Genomic DNA, 21,130 nt, shown 5'->3' on the forward strand with positions numbered 1-21,130 from the left:
TCAAACTTGGTGGGTGGGTGCAGCTTGGTATGAGGAAGAACGAGTTTATATTGGTTAGTGGGTCAAGGTCACCCAAGGTCATCCAGGGGTCAAATTAGTAAAACTGTTTTTCTCGGAGACTGGGGGTCGCAAGTTGCTCAAACTTGGCGGGTGGGTGCGTCTTGTCCTGGGACAGAACAAGTTTATATTGGTTAGTGGGTCAAGGTCACCAGAGGTCATCTAGGGGTCAAATTAGTAAAACTGTCATATGGGCATGAAACTTGGTGGGTAGGTGCATCTTGACCTAGGGACGGAACAAGTTTGTATTGATTAGTGGGTCAAGGTCACCCAGGGGTCATCTGAGGTCAAATTAGTAAAAACTGTTTTCCGCCTATTTTCTCGGAGACTAGGGGTCGCACATTCCTCAAATTTGGTGGATGAGTGCATCTGGACCTCAGACAGAACAAGTTTGTTTCAGTTAGTGGGCCAAGATCACCCGAGGTCATCCAGGGGTCATCTGAGGTCAAATTAGTAAAAACTATCGTATGGGCATGAAACTTGGTGGGTACAGTCAACTTTTAGAGTCAAATTTTTGGACGGTCATTTTGGGGTCATCCGGGGGTCACCCAGGGGTCATCTGAGGTCAAATTAGTAAAAAATGTCGTATGCGCATGAAACTTGGTGGGTACAGTCAACTTTTAGAATCAAATTTTTGGACGGTCATTTTGGGGTCATCTAAGGTCAACTTACTAAAAACTGTCGTATGGGCATGAAACGTGATGGGTACAGTCAACATTTAGAGCCACATTTTGGAAGGTCACAAGGGGTCATCTGAGGTCAAATTAGTAAAACTGTCCTATGGGCATAACACTTGGTGAGTACAGTCACCATCAGCCAGAATGTCGCGACAGCCGAGAACCGCCAAATCGAGTAACCGCCTAGTCTTACTATAATTCACGGATCTCTGTCTGTCTGTCTGTCTGTCCGCACCTTTCCTCGGAGACTGGGGGTCGCACGTTCCTCAAACTTGGTGGGTGGGTGCAGCTTGGTATGAGGAAGAACCAGTTTATATTTTTGAAGGTCAAGGTCAACGACCGGGTCAAGTCCAATTGAAGTCTAATTTCAAATTGCTCCTATGGAGCTCAAACTTGGTGGGTGTGTGGACCTTGGACTAAGAAATAAAAGTTTCCACGGTGACCTTTACGTCAGACCTACGGTTAAGAGGTCATAGGTCAAAAAATCTAGAAATTTCAAATTGCCCCTATGGAGCTCAAAATTGGTGGGTGGGTGGATCTTGGACTAACAAACAAAAGTTTCCACGGTGACCTTTTTGTCAGACCTACGGTTAAGATGTCATAGGTCAAAAAGGTAGACATTTCAAATTGCCACTATGGAGCTCAAACTTGGTGGGTGAGTGGACCTTGGACTAACAAACAAAAGTTTCCACGGTGACCTTTTCGTCTGACCTTTTTGTCAACCCTACGGTTAAGAGGTCATAGGTCAAAAAAGGTAGAAATTTCAAATTGCCTCTATGGAGCTCAAACTTGGTGGGTGGGTGGATCTTGGACTAACAAACAAACTCACAAACAAAAGTTTCCACATTGACCTTTTTGTCAGACCTACCGTTAAGAGGTCATAGGTCAAAAAACATAAAAATATCAAACTGCTCATATAATGGAGCTCAAACTTTGTGGGTGGGTGTAACTTTGGCCAAGGAAGCTCATGTTTGCATTTGTTAGGTCATCCGTGGTCAAAGGTCAGGTCAAATTTCAAATTGAGGGCGCAAGTGAGGTCAAATTGCAAAAAGCTGTAATTGAACTCAGCTGTGAGGAAAGTGATCCCAGCAAAAAGGAAACACCCTGATTTTGAGATCTGCAAAAGCCAATAACCATGATAGCCGAAAACCGCGAAATACGGGTAACCGCCTAGTTATGTCATAATTTACAGATTAGACACAATTATATGAATTAACGATGAGAATGTTTACAGGACAACACATTGTTATCATGTCATAATCACTTCTGATTATACTTATGCCACAGCAATTATGAAATCCATTGAGTAAACATGATACAATGACAAAACGTCTATACATAGGTGATTTTCATCGGTAATTATGACACGATTTTGCTACAAACCAGCCCAATGATGGAAATTTTCATCATTCGCAAATGATGACATGGTTGTAATATGCCGATGACATTGAGTGGACATACAATCTTAATTTCATAATTCAATTGTACCATGATCGTAATCAACAGAAAAAAAAATGGGGACCAGGTCTTAGACTGTTGGTAAATTGAATTTGACTTTGAAAGTTGACTGTGCGCAAACAAAATTGTTTCGCTTACCCAAGATCGCAATAGTTGGAAAAGGCTTGTAGTCACCTGTTCCACAGCCAACTGATGATGATGATGATGCATGAATATTTATTATTATTAAATTGAACATAAATAAAAAAAACACAAATTTAATTCAACAGACTGTTTGTACCAGAAAAGTTTGCATTTTGATAACGACAAGTGATTTTCCATAACGACAAATGATGCTTCTGAGCATTATTTGATACAGACTTTTGAAGTATGAATGTACCTGTTCACATAATCACTAAAGTCTTGCATGATAGTGATATTGAATTCAAACGGTGAGATGACACAACATTGACATTGGACTTAGGAATGTTCAGATTGATGAAGCAACCAATGAGAATTGGCAGGAACAATGTCTGGAAGTGTAAGGAAAGAGAAGGATTAAGGGTATACGAGGTATTGTTGGTCGAAGCAGCCAAACAAAATCGATTTTCATTATCTGAATCAATATATTATTGAAAAATAACACTTTGATGTTTTGCAAAAGTTCATTCTACAAATCATATACTTTGAAAACTTGCTTAATTTATTGTTATTAATGAGTTTGTACGTTTTACCAAAGTGTTGTTGTTTCAGCCCTCATTACAACATAACTCAAGAACCACAGGACCTACAAAAGTATATCTGTGATATTTGAATTCTTCTACACGCTTTCGCTATGAATTGAGCAATGCAATTTTTGCTAAAGCACACTACCATTCGCAAGATGCTATGAACTAGTGAACTAAATTTTTTTTGCTGCTTCGACCAACAATACATCGTATACCATTAAGAAGACAAGTTAAACATAATTTGCATGTAAAAGAGCAAGAGCCAAATAAGACCGGCATTGGTAACAAATTCAAAATTAGCAGTGGACATTTTAAAAGTAGCAGTGAGTCGTGCGAAGAGCCAAAGTTCGGAACGAGGTGCAGGCCTCAAAATAATGGAACAATATTCAAAAGTGGGACAAACAAATGTGGGAGGAGGGGGGGACAAACAAAGGTGATGTAACAATGGAAGATGTGAACAGAAAAATAAACCAAGACGACAGTGAGCTTGCATGGAGGATATGTGAGGTGACCAAGACAAATTAAGCACATAAATACTAAAAGTCCTGAACTAGCTTGTTCAATATAGAACCAGTGGCGTATCTAGGAGGCCCTTACCCCGGGGGGCTGAGATGGTTTGTGCCGCCCTGGAGAAAAGATACAGGATGCCGCCCTACCCCCCCAGACACCCCCCCACTGATTTACTAGGCCTACTAAGAGAACATTACCGGGACACGTGCGGCAAGCGCATGAAAAATTGCAGATTCAATGCTAAAATGAACACAATTGAGGACAATTGTGCCAAAGGAAGATGTATAGGCGTTTTACAACATTTGGTTAAGTTAGTCCAGGTGTTTTGATCCAGCTCATGAGTTTTATGCTTATTCCAGGCATCAGAGGAGCTGCCTCACACATATTAATGATTTACATAATAGAAAGGATGGAATTATGACTCTCCTTTTTGAGATTCGTGATTGTGTTCAAGTTTGAGATGAAAAAAAAAAAATTTCCAATGGGGCGTCTCACAGATCTACTCACAGAATGGGTTTGCGAGATAAATGCGCGAGAAGCGCGATCCAATCTGGCATTTTAATACTAAATGTTCCAAAATGTTTGGCAAAAGGAAGATGCAAATCGTAAATTGTCACAACATTTCTCTCGAATGAACCTATGGACAGTGGCGTAGATTTCTTTTTAACATGGGTGGGTTGGAAAATTTCTTGAAGTACAGTGAATCCAGAGCCTTTCAGTGACAACATTAGTTTATGGTACAAATGCGCTCGAGCGCCAGAAAATTACCATGATTGAAGCTAAACAGATGTGGAATAATTGGCACTTTTTAGGTTTATATGACAAAATATAATTGACTTCCATGCAACGCTAATGGCACGGGGCTATATGATTTTTGTTACCCTCTGAAAATTTTGGCTTTGAAAAAACTGTCTTTCATACTAATAGTTTTAAATTACATAAAGAGGTGTGGAAACATTTTTGCCGCCGCATCATGGGAGGTGCTCAAAATCTACCGAGGGGTACTGATTCCAACACCGGCTGCACGCCTTTTTTACTCTCTTAGTTTTAATGATCAAAGCAAAATAATTAAAAATAAAATTTAGATTTTTACTGCTTGGAAGGGGCTCAAAATCCATCGAGGGGGCACTGTATCTGATCATGCGTTTATTCGGTTTTTTTCTGACCCTCTGAATTTGCCGGCCGTAAAACAATCTTTCATAATGATTAGTTTTGTTGAAATTTAGATTTTAAGCTGCTTGGACGCTGGCTCAAAATCAATTAAAGAGGCGCTGAACCCAACGCAGGGCGGCAAGTTCCCTGTTGTCTCCCTTAGTTAAAGTCATAATGTACGATCTTTTTCAGAATTTACCTTTATTTTTTCAAAACCGATTTTTTTGGCATATTTGTAATACTTACACATGTTCTAACTTAAATCTATGAGCAAACTGTCAAATTCGTCCTATTTGTAGTAAAACGGGACGATTTTCTGTTGGTCCAACATAAAGTCATAATCTTTTTAGATTATGACTTTATGTCGGCCACGATCGCAAACCGTGTGGAGGGAGCGTAACCAAACTGGCAGCGAGGAGACTAACTCTGAGGCCGCACTTTCGCTGTCCTAATCCAAATAGTGCGAGATGTTTGAGTGATAGAGGTGAAGTTTATGATGTTGTTTCTTTGCAAATTCCCAATGTTTTTCGGCGTCCAAATGTATTGGGAACTTTCATAATGATTGCATATTATCATTTTAGAAGAAAAAAGAAAAATCTAAAAATTAAAAAGATCGTACATTAAGGCTTTAAGGAATGGTCATGCATGGCGTTAATTTTCTCTCCTTCTCCCTCTTCTCTCAGTGCTAGTTGAAAGCCAGTGGCATAGCTAGGGGTTTTGGCGCCCAGGGCTAAGGATACACAATGGAGCCCTCCCAATCCTTGAAACAAATGCCATGAGCGCTGCAAAAATGTGCACAAATAGGACCTATGACTCATTAATTTTGGTTATAATGAAGTTGATTGCCGTCAATTGATCTTTCAAATGAATTTGTGTTCAAATGCTTGCTGGCGTGCAAAAATTTTGACTTTTATCGCCAGGAGGAGCGCAGAATCGATGTTGAATTGGTCAATTCGGCGCCCCTAAGGGTGGTGCCCAGGGAACGTGCCCCCTCTGCCCCCGTCGTTACACCACTGTTGAAAGCCACCATATATATGCGGTTTTCTCTCCTTCATCTGCTTTATTCCTGGTTATAAGCCATCTTCCTTGTATGTGCCGCCCCATAAGCCACCTTACTTTTATGTAGTGCTGCCCACAAGCCACCCTCCTTCTATGTGTCACAGTGCAGGCCCATAGTTAAACAGCGTGATATACCGTTTTCCACTAAGAATCACGACGTGCCGCCATTTATATGTGACTGACAAGCGTTTTCTCTCCTCCCTCCCTGTTCTTTTGTCCTGGTTACAAGTCGCCTCCTTGTATGTGTCACCTCACAAGCCGCCCTCCGTCACCTATATTTATAACGCCTGTTGTACGTTTCCGCCGCACCCCCACCCTCATTCTCTTGGTTACAAGCCAACATGTGCGGCCCTACAGATAGGTAGCTGATAAGTATTTTTCTCTCCAGATTACTTTTTTCCTTGTTACAAGCCGCCTTCCTTGTATATGTGCCGCCCAAAAAAAAAAAACCCATACTTCTGTAGTGCAGGCCCATATAGTCAAAAGTGTGATCTACCTTTTCACCCCCTCTTTTCCCCTGGGTACATGTCACGATGTGCCGCCCTATAGATGACCAACAAGTGTTTTTCTCTCCCCCCCTCCCTCTACTTTTGTCCTGGTTACAAACCGCCTTCCTTGCATGTGCCGCCCGTCACAAGCCGCCCTCCTTGTGAAGTCACCCTGTGGGCATATTAGACTTGTTGTACATTTCCACCCCTCTTGTGCCGCCTTTATGGGTGACTGACACACGCTTTTTTCACAAGCCACCGCTCTCCTTGTATGTGTCGCCCCATGGCGCCCTTCTTGTATATGCCACCTCTATCTCTCTATCATGGTTGGTTGGCTACAAGTCGCCTCTATCTGCATTCCTGATATGTACTGCCCTCTATCTCTCTATCATAGTTGGTTGGCTACAAGCACCCTCTGTCTGCATTCCTGGTATGTGCCGCCCCTCTATCTCTCTATCATGGTTGGTTGGCTACAAGCCGCCCTCTGTCTGCATTCCTGGTATGTGCGGCCCTCTATCTCTCTATCATGGTTGGTTGGCTACAAGCCGCCATCTCTCTGCATTCCTGGTATGTGCCGCCTCTATCTCTCTATCATGGTTGGTTGGCTACAAGGCGCCTCTCTATCTACATTCCTGGTATGTACCGCCTCTATCTCTCTATCATGGTTGGTTGGCTACAATCCGCCTCTCTCTTTCATTCCTGGTATGTGCCGCCTCTATCACTCTATCATGGTTGGTTGGCTACAAGCACGCCTCTATCTGCATTCCTGGTATGTACCGCCCCCTCTATCTCTCTATCCTGGTTGGTTGGCTACAAGCCGCCTTCTGTCTGCATTCCTGGTATGTGCCGCCTCTATCTCTCTATCATGGTTGGTTGGCTACAAGCCGCCCTCTGTCTGCATTCCTGGTATGTGCCGCCTCTATCTCTCTATCATGGTTGGTTGGCTACAAGCACGCCTCTATCTGCATTCCTGGTATGTGCCGCCTTTATCTCTCTATCATGGTTGGTTGGTTACAAGCCGCCTCTATCTGCATTCCTGGTATGTGTCGCCCCTCTATCTCTCTATCATGGTTGGTTGGCTACAAGTCGCCCTCTCTCTGCATTCCTGGTATGTGCCGCCTCTATCTCTCTATCATGGTTGGTTGGCTACAAGTCGCCTCTATCTGCATTCCTGGTATGTACCGCCCTCTCTCTCTCTGTCATGGTTGGTTGGCCACAAGCCGCCCTCTATCTGCATTCCTGGTATGTGCCGCCCCTCACACCCCCCCTCATGGTTGGTTGGCTACAAGCCGCCCTGGCTACAAGCCACCCTCTCTCTGCATTCCTGGTATGTGCCGCCTTTATCTCTCCATCATGGTTGGTTGGTTCTTTCTTTCTTTCTTTCTTTCTTTCTTTCTTTCTTTCTTTCTTTCTTTCTTTCTTTCTTTCTTTCTTTCTTTCTTTCTTTCTTTCTTTCATCTTTCTCTTTCTTTCTTTCCTTCTTTCTTTCCTCTTTCTTTTCTCTTCTTTCTTCTTTTTCTCTTTCTTTTTCTCTTTCTTTTTTCTTTCTTTCTTTTTCTTTCTTTCTTTCTTTTTCTTTCTTTCTTTCCTCTTTCTTTCTTTCCTCTTTCTTTCTTTCTTTTCTTTCTTTCTTTCTCTCTTCCTTCTTTCCCTTTTTTTCTTTTTCTTTTTTTCTTTTTCTCTTTTTCACGCCTTTTTTCCCCAGGCTGGCCCCCAAAGCCCCCCCAAAAATACGCCATGAGAACCATGTAAGAAAAACTGTAAATGTTGAGCCTCATGTTCTTAAAGTTCAAGAGTATAAAACAATGTAGCTCACCATGTTGACATTGCAGTTGGACATCCATGTTGAGGATGTAAGGCTCGTGATGTGCATATTTTTAAGCAGGTACAAAGAAGGCTGTACCATATGTGACAAGTACTTTGTTGCAAGATTTTTTAAAAGCAGAAAGCTTATTGTGAACTCTTACTAACTTGTGTGCTTTCTTTATTGTTACCTTTTTAGGTAAGATGATGTACCAAGCAACTAGACTGTGCATTCATCAAGTGGTTTGCAGGAGACTACTTGTATCCTCTGCATTATCAGCAAGATTACCCTCCTGGTCTGCAGGTACAGCAGCAGCAACTGCAAATCAGAAGACACACCCATTTATAGCCACAGCATGTTTACATACTCACCAAAGACTACAGCAAGACAATACAACAACTGATTCAGGGAGTGGAGGACAACAAGAAACACCTGCAACAGTATCTGGGAATTCGCCAGACCAATCAGAATCAGACAAAAGTATCTCAGTAGAAGACTTAGGCTTAGGGTAAGTACAAGTACAAGTTAGGCAGGGATATGCAACTGGCGGCACATACCACTTGCGACGGCTAGTAATTGAAAAAAAATGTTTTGTACCTTGATTAATCAAGAAATCTTGTCCAAGGAGAGCCATTCTAAGTCATAATAAAGGGCTACAATCCAAGAGCTTCCGATGCGGTGCTCTCCGTGGGCCCTCTGTGGTTAAATCAAGTTGAATCTGCTCCCTAGACCACGCAGTAGGGAGTTGCCCATGGACCCTACCAAATTCAGAGGCCCTAAAGCGAGCCCATGACCACCCACTAGGCAATCCCCTCTGTTGTCATGGATATACAGCCTTTTGTAAAGATCATTCACAGTTTTTATCATACCTCGTACGCTCGCATAAATTTACACCAGATCGGCGAATGAGGTGCTGATGTGATGATGACGTGATTCAGTTAGCCAATCAGAATCTGACTTCATGTTTACGCCATAAACTGCACCAAAATAAAAAACTGTGAAGGAATTTTACAAAAGATAGTAGTGGCACTTCTTACTTGATATCAGAAGAATATTCCTCATATTCAGAATGTAATTTGGTGTGCCTGATGTACTCTCAGGGCCCCCCCCCAAAAAAAAAAAAATACTTTGCAAACATCGCTATCCGAGCCCTTAAGGAATTTAATTGAGGACCTCTAATTTAGGGTAAGATGGATTTTCATGATTAAAAAAAATAGTACATGTATATGGTCATATCAAAAGGGTGTTTGATATGAAAGTTGAAACAAATAAATCAATAACAAACTGATTTATAACATAGTGAAGTATAAAGATGGGACAGGAATAAGGAAAGAGGTCTGACTTCAGAGTGCAGGAGGAAAACTCAGAGTATGCAGGGAAAACAACTGTGAGGACGGCCATGTATCAGCAACACCAGCCCATCCTCTCACATTTGTACTTATCAAGAAAAGACATTTTAATGTTTTGAAATGACATCAAGATCATAACCAGAGCATGTACACAATTGTCTTTCTGAAGAAAAGTTAAGAGTGCTTTCCTTAACTTTCCCCTCACACATGTTTGCAGTGTAATACAGTTTCTGGCAAAGAAGAACGGCAGTAGTTTACATTTTATGAGCGTGCACAGCGTAAACATGGAACTTGGGAAGTGGGGTTCTGATTGGCTGATTCAATCGTGTGACACTTATAACAACAAACCGATAATCTGATTGGCTGATTACGTGTCAAAGCGATGGTCGGTGCACACAAAGCTCCACATATGTCACATATAATCAACAGGGTGCTCGCTTCAATCTGAGCAAGAAACTGCTGTTCTTCTCTGAAACCAAGGGTAGTTTCACTCGGATGCCAGTGAATACTTAGTGGCATCCACAAGATCAGTGGCAAGTTTTTATTTTAAACTTAAAAAAAATCAGCAAATGTGCCAATGAGGACAATGTTGTGAAAAGTCAATTTCAGACTTATGCATGATGATTTAAAGAACTTTTTTGTTAATCAACTTATATTTGATGGAAATTCAATCACGATGTGACTTGCGAAAAGCCATGTTTAATATAGTTAAAAGCATTGGGTATTAAAAACAATAAAGGACATACAGATTTGAATGGTAAATTAGCTCATAACTCAAACAACTTTGGCGTGATCGAGTCACATAATTCAGGAAAGCCACTGGCTCTCAATCTTTCAGCTTGGTGCCACTGAAATTAAAGATGCACTTTTGCTGAAGTAATCATAGGATAGTACATGTATACATTGTATAATAATTCATGGAAATCATGGTGAAGCAACATTTGTGATTTTGATCCCAAACATTTGCTCATGTTGTTCCAGTAAATTGAAATAATTTCGAACAGTGTTGAACTAACAGTATAGCTCAAACAATGTTTTAAAGACAGGAAATGTTGAAAACACCAATGTATGGCGTAAAAAAACTGAAAGAATTTCTGGACAAAAAGTTAACCTTTTTACTCTCATGAACCTGCTTAACATTTGATTTTGAAACATTGACTTGCCAAAGAACTATGGCATTTGATGACAGAAAAGGAGAGGATTGCGTGCATCGTAATAAATGAACAACATATTTGACAAAATTAGGCTAATTAGTATAGATTACTAGCTAGGAAATTGAGGAAAACAAACATCTATATAGCCTGCTACAATGTAGCAAACAGAAGAGTGAGAGAAAAAGAGGGTTTGTTTTTTTATGCCTCCACAAGCAATATTCGTAGAAGGAGGGCACATTTTGTTATTGCTTCACCCCGATGGACACTACTGGACAAATTATCAACCTCTAAGAACTATTTTGATTGGTTACAAAGAGGGTTATAATCATGTATTGAGCCAATCAGAGATATGGTAAGAATGATCCGCATGGGGCTGAATGGGATTAAGCTTAACTCTCTTCATGCGGATGTCGACTGCAGACGACATGTTTAAAAAAAAAAAAAAATCAAAATTCAAAAATTTCAGAAATGTACATTTTCATGACCATATTTAGAATCAGCGTGACAAATGCATTAAAATGAGTACAAACAAGCCTAGTATTGGTACAGAAGATCTTAAGATAGATCTTGATATTTTGAGAAAATATCTCAGAACTTCAACTTTTTCCGTTGAAGCGCATGGCTAGCACGCAAAGCATTAAAATTGCCAAGAGATCCAAAAGCTTTTTGATTGGTTACTCAGAACATAGATAGTGAAAGAGTGTCATGTGATTATCCAATCAGGCGCACTTTGTCCATGAGGTTAATTGACATTCTCCTGTAACCGGCCTTGACACACTTGCTCCACAATGCATCCTCTAATCCATTGTCATCATATCACTTCTTGAGTCGTAAAGACAGGAAGAGCAGAGTAAATAAGAGTAGCTACTGTGGATTTCCTTCCACACAAGATTTACAGGCTCAGATTGTGCAATGCTCTTGTCGGATTTATCGCCAGCTTACCGTACCGGTGTGTATCTCCTGTGTAGTTGGGGCACAATTATCTCCAAGGCTTGAGAGCATGGGTAAATACCTCGATCTTTGATTAAGTGTATCCGGCGTTAAGAATTTGTACTGCATTTGTTGTTTTTCGGAATATGCTACATTTTAAAATGGAGTTGAATAGTTCAAAGTGTCCTACTTCTTCCATGATTGACCTGCTTATGAACTATGCCCAAATACGTGATTAAACCTAATTTGCTTCTTTGTCCCCATTCATCACGTTTTGTCTTTTTTTCTCTCTTTCCCACTCCCTTTTCTCTCTTGTATACTTTCCTCTGTTTTATATTGTTGAGGTTATATTTTCCATGGGGAAATGGAAGGGGGAAGTAATCATTTTTGGCTCTGAGCGGAGCTTATCAGTGCCTTTGTCATGCAACTAACTAGCATTCATTTTCAGGCCACAATACGCTGTTGGTTTTTATGCTAAGGATCATTTAATGACTGATATGAAGACTTAAGTTTCGTTTCTAAGTTTGGCTAAGTTATTTTCGAATCGATTGCACTCCAGATTTTATTGAAATTCAGGCGATAAAAGTATTATTTTTGGGTAAAAAAGACCAAAATAGTCACGATAATCGATTATATCTTGGTTCCCTGTGTGTGCTAGAGATTATTCTGGTCTGTATAATTTAAGATCGTAATACAGACGGAAACCAATGGAGGTACATTTTTAAGATTTAGTTCAGATCAGAAATTATTTGACTACTTCTTAACTTTTCTTCACTATTTCTTTATAATTTAAATAAAGAGATAGGTAAGGAATGTCAAAAAATAGTCAAGAACATGTCTGAATCTTGAATAAATCCCGAATAAATCTGAACAAATGACTTTTCTGGGGACTATTTGGCTTGCGCAAGTGCAGTACGAAAGCACTGTGCCGATTTTTTTGTTAAAGGTCACGTTTTTACCGATAAGCTGCGATGCTCAACAAACTTCGTACTTTTCTATGAGGCTATTTTGAACCAATAAATCGATTAGTTTTTCTTGATTGATGACATCACCATTTCTGAACCAATCAGCAAACAGTTTTGTGTGATTGATCGATTCTTGCAGTAGTCTCCACAGCAGCCAGTTTGGTTCCGCCCTTCCACACAAACATTTTTGTGGAGGGCGTAACCAAACTGGCTGCATAGGAGACTAAGTTCACTGACCCACTGACCTTGCAAACTCAACCACAGAGAGCTACGGTTGCATAATCGAGGTGAAAATACGCTAGTTTGTTTACCATTCTGAGCTCATGAGCTTCTGGTAAATGTCATTCGAAGCATTTACGAGCATACCATAATATTTTTTATTAAATATAAAGATGTTTATTTAAGTTATTTGTAAAATTCAGCGATGGACTTAATATAGAAGTGGTTTGATTTTAGTTGTAAGCGCTGACTCGACCGGCATGACAAGTTGAACATGTGAAGTTCCAAATTCGGAAGCCATGTACTACTATTCCATGTACGTAGGTCTCACACGAACTGCTCTGAGGTTATACTGACTACTAGATTGTCTACTTTTGTACTTTCGTAAGTGATGAAATTGAAGAAAAAATCATGAAGTGAAATCTATCAGAAATAAACACTGATGTGATGTAGGCTAGTCCTGCTTAATCGGAGTACAGCATCCAGACCAGGCAGATCCAGATCCGAACAGAACTTACGATTGTTCGGTTGGACCGGGTTCAACACACATGACACAACAGACATGTCAGGACAGAACAGTTTTGGTGTTTACAAAAAAATGCAAATGATCTCAATTCACAAAAATTTGTCTCGCCTCAGTATTTCTGTCTGTCCGGGGGTGTGGATGTCCGTGTGTCCGTCTGGAGCTGTATCTGGGAAACTGTAAGACCTACGCAGGACGTGGACGCTACTTGGTGGGAGGAAGGGTATCTAAGTTTGCTCCGTAATTGTATGTTTTCGGTGAAAATAATGCAAATTAACATAGCTAATTTGCATAATTTATGCAAAAATCAGCGCAAATTGAGAAAATTTCATTTCTGAACTTTGTTCAGGATGGGACTTAGTAATCACTATTTCCGTCTGTGTGTGGGGGTGGGATGTCCGAATGTTTGTCCGGAGCTGTATCTGGGGAACCGTAAGACCTCTGGGGGCGCTACTTGGTGGGAGGAAGGGTATCCAAGTTTGCTCCGTAATTGTATGTTTTCGGTGAAAATATGCAAATTAACATAGCTAATTTGCATAATTTATGCGAATATCAGCGCAAATTGATAGCGGTGCATGGTAACGAAACCTTGTGACAGGAATGATACACACCTGCTGATCACCTGATTAGTTTTTGGCGAAAAGTATGCGCATTTAGTTGTTAAGTTGCATAATTTATGCGGGCAGCTTCTACAAAATGGTTGGAAATCTGAAGAAATCCGCCTTGTGAAGCTGTTTCTGGGGATCCGTAAGAATGCTAAGCCCTATGATGATGAAACGTGGTGGTGGTAGCATGACCAGAGGAGCTCGACCTGATTCGATTTTCAGCGCAAAATATGGTAATTACCTACCTAATTTGCATAATTTATGCATAATATGCAAAAACCTTTTTCTCGGAGACTAGGGGTCGCACATTCTTCAAACTTGGTGGGCGGGTGCATCTTGACCCCAGACAGAACAAGTTTGTATTGGTTAGTGGGTGAAGGTCACTCGAGGTCATCCAGGGGTCATCTAAGGTCAAATTACTAAAACTGTCGTATGGGCATGAAACTTGGTGGGTACAGTTAACATTTAGAGTCAAATTTTCTGACGGTCATTTTGGGGTCATCCGAGGTCACTTAGGGGTCATCCGAGGTCAAATTACTAAAAGCTGTCGTATGAGCATGAAACTTGATGGATACACTTAACATTATGAGTCAAAGTTTCGGAAGGTAATTTCGGGGTCATCCAAGGTCACCAAGGGGTCATGTGAGGTCAAATTACTAAAAACTGTCGTATGGGCATGAAACTTGGTGGGTAGAGTCAACATTTAGAGTCAAATTATCGGACGGTCATTTCGGGGTCATCCAAGGTCACCAAGGGGTCACCTGAGGTCAAATTACTAAAAACTTGTATGGGCATGAAACTTGGTGGGTACACTTAACATTTAGAGTCAAATTTTCAGGCGGTTATTTTGGGGTCATCTGAGGTCACCAAGGGGTCATCTGAGGTCAAATTACTAAAACTGTTGTATGGGCATGAAACTTTGTGGGTACAGTCAACATTTAGAGTCAAATTTTTGGAAGGTCATTTCGGGTCATCCGAGGTCACCCAGGGGTCATCTGAGGTTAAGTTACTAAAACTCGCATGGGCATGAAACTTGGTGGGTACAGTCAACATTTCAAGCCAAATTTTGGAATGTCATTTTGGGGTCATCCAAGGTCACTCAGGGGTCATCTGTGGTCAAATTACTAAAACCTCATGTGGATATGAAACTTATTGATGGATGTATTATGCTCTGCAAATAAGATATAGCTACCAACCAGCAAGATGTATGATTGCGTGTGATCTGGCACATACAATGTATATGATTTCACCTGTTGCACATTCGACTGCAATTACTTTCACATTCAAAAAAGCACAGAGCCACAGCGCCATTGGTGCTCTTGTTAGTATGATAGCACTTGTTCAGTGCCTAGGGGACAGTGACAGGTCCTCTCTGATATTACAAAATCCCCCAGTTCTTTCCTCGCAGGCAAATTTATGTGCACCCCCTAGAAATGAAGAAGTTTTCATTTTCTGTCTGGCATACTAGTACTTGTAAACCACAAGATAATGTGTACATATTAATGACTAAGAAGGAAAAACTCTATTCCAAAATCAACATCCATTGCCACTTTGCACGGAAAACTTAATCTTAATTGTGGCTTTCCCGTTACGTCCATGTCTTTTTTTCCCCTCCTTTTTGTGTGTTGTTGTTTATTTAGCATTTCTTCCTTCTCACTCTACTCTGTTAAGTACCAGGAGACCAAACACTTCATTGGAAAAGACCTGAATGTCCAGTTTCTAAACAGGGTGTCGCAAAAAAAACCCAACACACCACCCTTTACAGGCTGCCTGAGCATCCATTCACTTCTATTTTCAGGCTGTCTTTTTTCTTTCACAAAGCATATTTTCACACATAATCATTAGGCTAATTCTACCCTTAAATCTAATCCTAACCCTAAACTAAGATCCTATACTTTGATCAGCTCTTAATTGGCGGGCCTTATAACATCGTGGGTAAATATCAATTTATTTTATTTCGAGAATTGTCTTGTGACATGTTGCTAGAAGTATCACAAATTACAAATTGAAGACCTATACTTTGTCTACTTAATTTAACACACAAAATATAGACCATACAGGCAGGGCTGGATTTACCATTGGGCCAGATTGGCCCGGGCCCAGGGCCCCCAAAATTGCCCTGTGCAGTGTGCATCTTCCATTTTAGCCGAAAAACACCATGTTTTGGGCCTTAATAGCCTACAAAAATTGCAAAATTTTGCCTGTTATATAGCAAAATTCAGCTTCAATTTGGGCTAAAATAGCGCAAATGTCCTAGTATATAATCTAAAAACTTGGCCACCGAAGTGCGCATGCCTTCCTCACAGTGCGTTTGGGGCCTCCCAATTTTGGCCTGGCCCAGGGCCCCCAAAAAGGTAAATCCGGCTCTGCATACAGGTCAACTATATCACTCTTAACGCGAGTGTAAAAGCCTAGCAATTCCCGCTGATTAGGAGCTGATCAAAGTATAACACTATACTTTGATTAGTAACAATAGGCAGGGTTTATAACACTGTAGGGTTTTTTTTTATCAACCTCCCTTATATGAAGTATAAATACAATATACGACTACTTACAAACATTTTTTCTTCTTATTTACACACCTTTGTGTTGGGGCCACCTTAATTACAAACCTCGTAATTCTAGTGTTATTTGTCTTTGTTTAAGATAATGATATACAGGGGTGAACATAACTAGTACCTTAATTCTTTTGCTGTCTCTATTGCTTCGAATTGTAAAGAGCCGTATTCTGATCATGAACCTGTCACCTGGTGCTTTTGCAACCTGCTTGTTAGAAGATTGATGGTAGCATTTGTAGAAGATTTCCTGTAGCATGTTTTTGCACTTGATTATGTCATTCTCACAAGATTTCTGCTTAAATTCTTTCATCACACTTGTAACTATAATCTACCCAATTATAGAAATAACATATCTGAGATGCTTTCTTCCTGAAGTTGTTTGTTATTTTTCATCATTTTCTTTATAAACAAAAATATGAAGAAAATGACATTTGTAGGTAATTAGATAAGCTTATCATAAGTACAGGGCATTTTGTGTGTGTGTGTGTTATTAGGTAGGTCACTGTATAAAAATGAGGACAATGAGCATTTCATCATCGCTGTTTTGGCAAACAGTTGTATGACGAAAAATGCAGTTTTGAGAAAATCGCATTTTAAGTTTTTGATGACCCACTGGAGAGCACAAAAGTAAAATAAAGTAACTTTATTATTATCAAAGAATATAATCAATAACATATCTGTCTTTCTTCTCAACATAATACAAACTTTTTATTCATTCACTAATTAGAAGTAAATAATCTGCAAACTCATACGACATTGATATTAATGCAATAACATTAAACATCAATTAGAACCTGTCAAATTCAGAGATAACCTTGTCACTGATTAATTTGATAACCAGGCAGGTTTTGTTCACCCCAGAAGAACTGCTCTGGTGGGGCTTCCTCTTTAATAGGAGTTGGCAACACATTATTCTATGTCACTGACACTCACCATTGTTCCAATTTGATTCATAGTTTTTTTTATATCGGATCAAAATCAAATTTATCTCAATTTCAAGAAGTCCATAATTTTTTCACATTTCTTTTTCATGAGTGTCCTTCCATCCCAAGAGCACACACTTGTACATCACGCGCACGTATGTTGATGATGTGTCGCTGTTATTCACATTCTTCAACACAGGATAGACTGGCCATCTCAATACATTATAATATATGCATACAAGCAATGTAGTGTGGACATGACCAGCGCACAAAGCAGATTTTAGCCGAAGGGATGGAGGGAGAATGGCTGCAGCCAGCTAGCATTGGCACTTTGATACAACAGTGTTGAGCATTAGCAGGAACGGCCAGCGTGCTAGTTTGATGTCGGGATAATGTGATTATTTAGGTGGTTAATGGTATTGAATGTATCTTCAGGTGTTATAGGGCAGAGTGTGTTGCATGTAGTTGGAAATTACAAAGTAGATATAAATGGGGGTAGAAGTCTTTTAGTACCCAATACTTTCATCTTGAACATTTATGCTTACTGTCCATAGCTGATGGCTTTTCTAATTTAACCACTCAAAGCAATAAGAACCAATTTTAAGATTGCGTACTAGTTAGGGGCTGTGCAATAAGTATGTGTACCCCCCCTTTCGACCTGCCAAAAAATGCTTGGCCCCCCACCTTTTGGCCTGCCAAAAAATCTTTGCCCCCCTATAATTCACCACCCCGGGGGTACACATAATTATTGCACCACCCGTTAATCTTTATATTCAATATACAGAAATGTAAGTTTATAAGGGACCGTTCACAAACACTTGTAAGGGGGGGCCTGATGTAAAAAGGGGGGCCCTGCAAATTTTTGACCCTCCTAAGGGGGGCCCTGAAAAAAATGACCACAAATTTTCCTGGAAAAAATTAAGTTTATATGCTTTTCTATGGGGTTGACCCATAATTTTCATGTCAAAAAAGGGGGGCCCTGAAATTTTTTGAGGTCTGTAAAGGGGGGCCCGAAAATTTTCGCGATAATATTTTTTGCATCAGCCCCCCCCCTACAAGTGTTTGTGAACGGTCCCTAACTGGGAAGTCTGCCAAATGAAATCCTGAAAATTGTTGGCAATCAGAATTTGTGTTTGTTTTTTCTTTGGATGCCTTCTATTGAAATAAGATTCCATTTCCTGAACTCAAGAAATTTCCTGCATATATGTTTCATCTTTGAACATACATAGTTGCTATATATTATGATGGGTAAATGTAGCTAAAAGTTCAATGCATTCAACTAATATTTAGATTATGAAGTAAATGATGTACTCCATCATTTTACTCAAAATTTCGGATTTTGTCACAGCGCTAAAATCCTTGATGTTTGCAGAGTAGCCTCGTATGTTTGTTTATTAAAGCACATTACAAAATTATTGTGTGAAAATTATAATTAAAAAAAATTGAGGGTGTCCACCAAAAAATGTTCAATGTTGCTTTAACAAAATTGGTTTATAGTTAAATGGAAAGTCATATTGGCGCAGTTTTCTATAAAAACAAACAAACAAACAAACAAACAAACCCAAAACATCCTTGATGCGCAATTGCTCATGGTACACCAATCAATTCATTGGAGTAAAGATTTGAAATTATGCTGAAGAGAAATTGTTCTGTTTTTGATAAAACGAAGCAAGATATTGAACAGGTTGATAATGATATATGAACAAAATTATGTGAAGAAATCCAGTAAGATTCAAAAACTTACATGTATTTAAAAAAAAAGTCATTGGTACAATCAATTTGGGCCCTGGACTTATAATGTGTGTGATGTCACTCGACTTTATAGCGGGCATAGGACATATGTAATTTAAATAGCTTGGAATAGACAAATTCACAGAGAGCACAAATAGCTATATTTTCACTTCATTCTTCTAGCATATTATTTGACAAGGTTTTATGACAGTTTTACAACAATTTGTTGTCTTTAGTTTAATACCTGAAAGTTTTAATAGACTTAACTCAGGTGAGGAGTTCAAATCTCATTTCAAGCAAACTTGAGCTAACTTGGGACATACATGTATATGTAGTATGGGGGTCTTCTCACATGTTTCTGGCCTAATGCAACTTTATTTGCCATTCTGGGAGAGCCTGAGGCCCCCTTTGAAGTAAAAATTGAAGAAAAAATTTGCACATTTTTTCAAAATTCCCTAACAAAATTTAGAGGATTGGGGCTAGAACTCCCGGTTCTGCCCTCTTGACACTGACAGTGTGAAGGGTATTTCAGAAATATTCCATTGATTCTTTAATTTAATTACAATTAATTTAATATTGAACATCCATATTGGGTATTAAAATACATTATCTGAAATACAACATGTTCACAATAAAAATGTTTTTTGACATATGATATTAAACCCTATTGGACAAATATTCAAAAAATTGTAGTTTTAATTTCCAAATTATTTTGGTTGTTGCGCAACAAAATATTTTCCTGTGACTCTCCCTTTTTCAGTGGCTGTCAATAGTAAAATAATTGCTGAAACATAATTGATGTAATATTTAAACGTGAAAGCTGGCCAAAAAAAACAAACTGATTAAGTAATTAAAATTTCAAATTTGCAGCACAATAAATCATTGAAAAAACTTAAACTGCTATTTGCCATGATTGATATTGTTCTGTTTAAAACAGTGAGGTCAATGTTAAATAATGCTATATTTAGTTCAGTATGATGTAAAGGTGTAACACTCCAATTGGCAATGAAAATATAACTGATACCACATCTCTGTTATACAAAGAAATTTGTGGGATGCAAAACAATGGTAATATATATGAAGCTGTCTTTTTGCGATGGCATACATGTATATCTGGCCTCAATTGAGTACATGTACCTGTATATTAGGGCGAAATTGACCTCCAATCTTTCCAGTTTTTCACCTTGGCCATGAGAAAACAATGGTGTGTTTTACGGATCTTACAAAATGCATTTTTATTTTTCAGTGATGGAAATTTGTTACCCATTTATGTGTGTGTGCAGGATTGCATTGTGTGTGGAGGGCTGTAGGGATATTATGTGTGGGGAGCATTATAGTTTTTCTGCTACTGTGGACTTTCTTGGGGGCTATGTTTTTATCAGCTTAAATTCAATATAACACTAGAACCATGGATAACTGTTTAATTTACAATATCTGTTCCAGAGGGTGCTACTCACCTTTTAAGAATTTAGCCTACAGGTCCCCCATTTATATGGGTCTATATCAGGTCCACAGTGTGGCGATTAATTGTTAGATCTATATAAACGTCCACGGTTTCCATTGTGAAATGTCACAATTTTCATGTCCTCAGTTGACTGTGTAAATTCCAGGAATTCACAGTTGCAGCTAAATATGAGTGTTTGTGTGAGGGGATGTGGAGGGGGGTGTTGATGTCTCCGCGCTGTTTAATTGGAGGTATCCATGGGGTGCGTGCTGAATTTTCGGGTGGGCAAGGGGCCACACATTTGTGAAATTACACAAGTTTTAATTTTAACTTGTGTAATTTAATTTAAAGTTTAAAACTTTAAATTATAAAAATTATTATTTACCCGTAACTGTATAAAGCCATTTACACCAGTGTTACAATATATTTTTATACATTACCCAATACTTCCATCTCATTAAATTATTATCCAATATTTTCATCTCATTTGCCCAACAATTTACCCAAGATGTATGCATTTGAAAGGTAATATGTAATATATTTCCTTAAAACATAATATATTTTTGAGGAGGCCACTTTAGCTCCCCAAATTGAAACCCAATGCTCACAAGTACAAGGCCAAGTTCAAAATTCCCTGCCAGGGGCCCTCATGAGGTATTCTAAGAATGTTACAACCTCCCTCTACTTATATAATAACTGGCAAATAATAAATTATGTTAGCTGTACGTGTGTTTCTAAGAGTGGTTATGTAACATGGGAAAAGTTTGTGAATACCGGGATGTGAATCTCAATATTTAAATTTGACGATATAGGGAGG

General features: G+C 39.3%; 1 protein-coding gene across 1 annotated transcript in view; it reads left to right on the plus strand.

The window, feature by feature from the left end:
- The window catches only part of LOC140158902 (small ribosomal subunit protein uS11m-like), a 120,006-nt gene that overhangs the window by 43,205 nt on the left and 55,671 nt on the right, over positions 1–21,130 (plus strand). The window contains exon 2 of the mRNA XM_072182170.1: positions 8,111–8,420. Within this exon, the coding sequence (XP_072038271.1) occupies positions 8,111–8,420 (310 nt within the window). The remainder of the gene's footprint in view (positions 1–8,110; positions 8,421–21,130) is intronic.

This window comes from Amphiura filiformis, chromosome 8 (assembly GCF_039555335.1).
Source record: "Amphiura filiformis chromosome 8, Afil_fr2py, whole genome shotgun sequence".
In the NCBI taxonomy this organism is placed as follows: Eukaryota; Metazoa; Echinodermata; class Ophiuroidea; order Amphilepidida; family Amphiuridae; genus Amphiura; species Amphiura filiformis.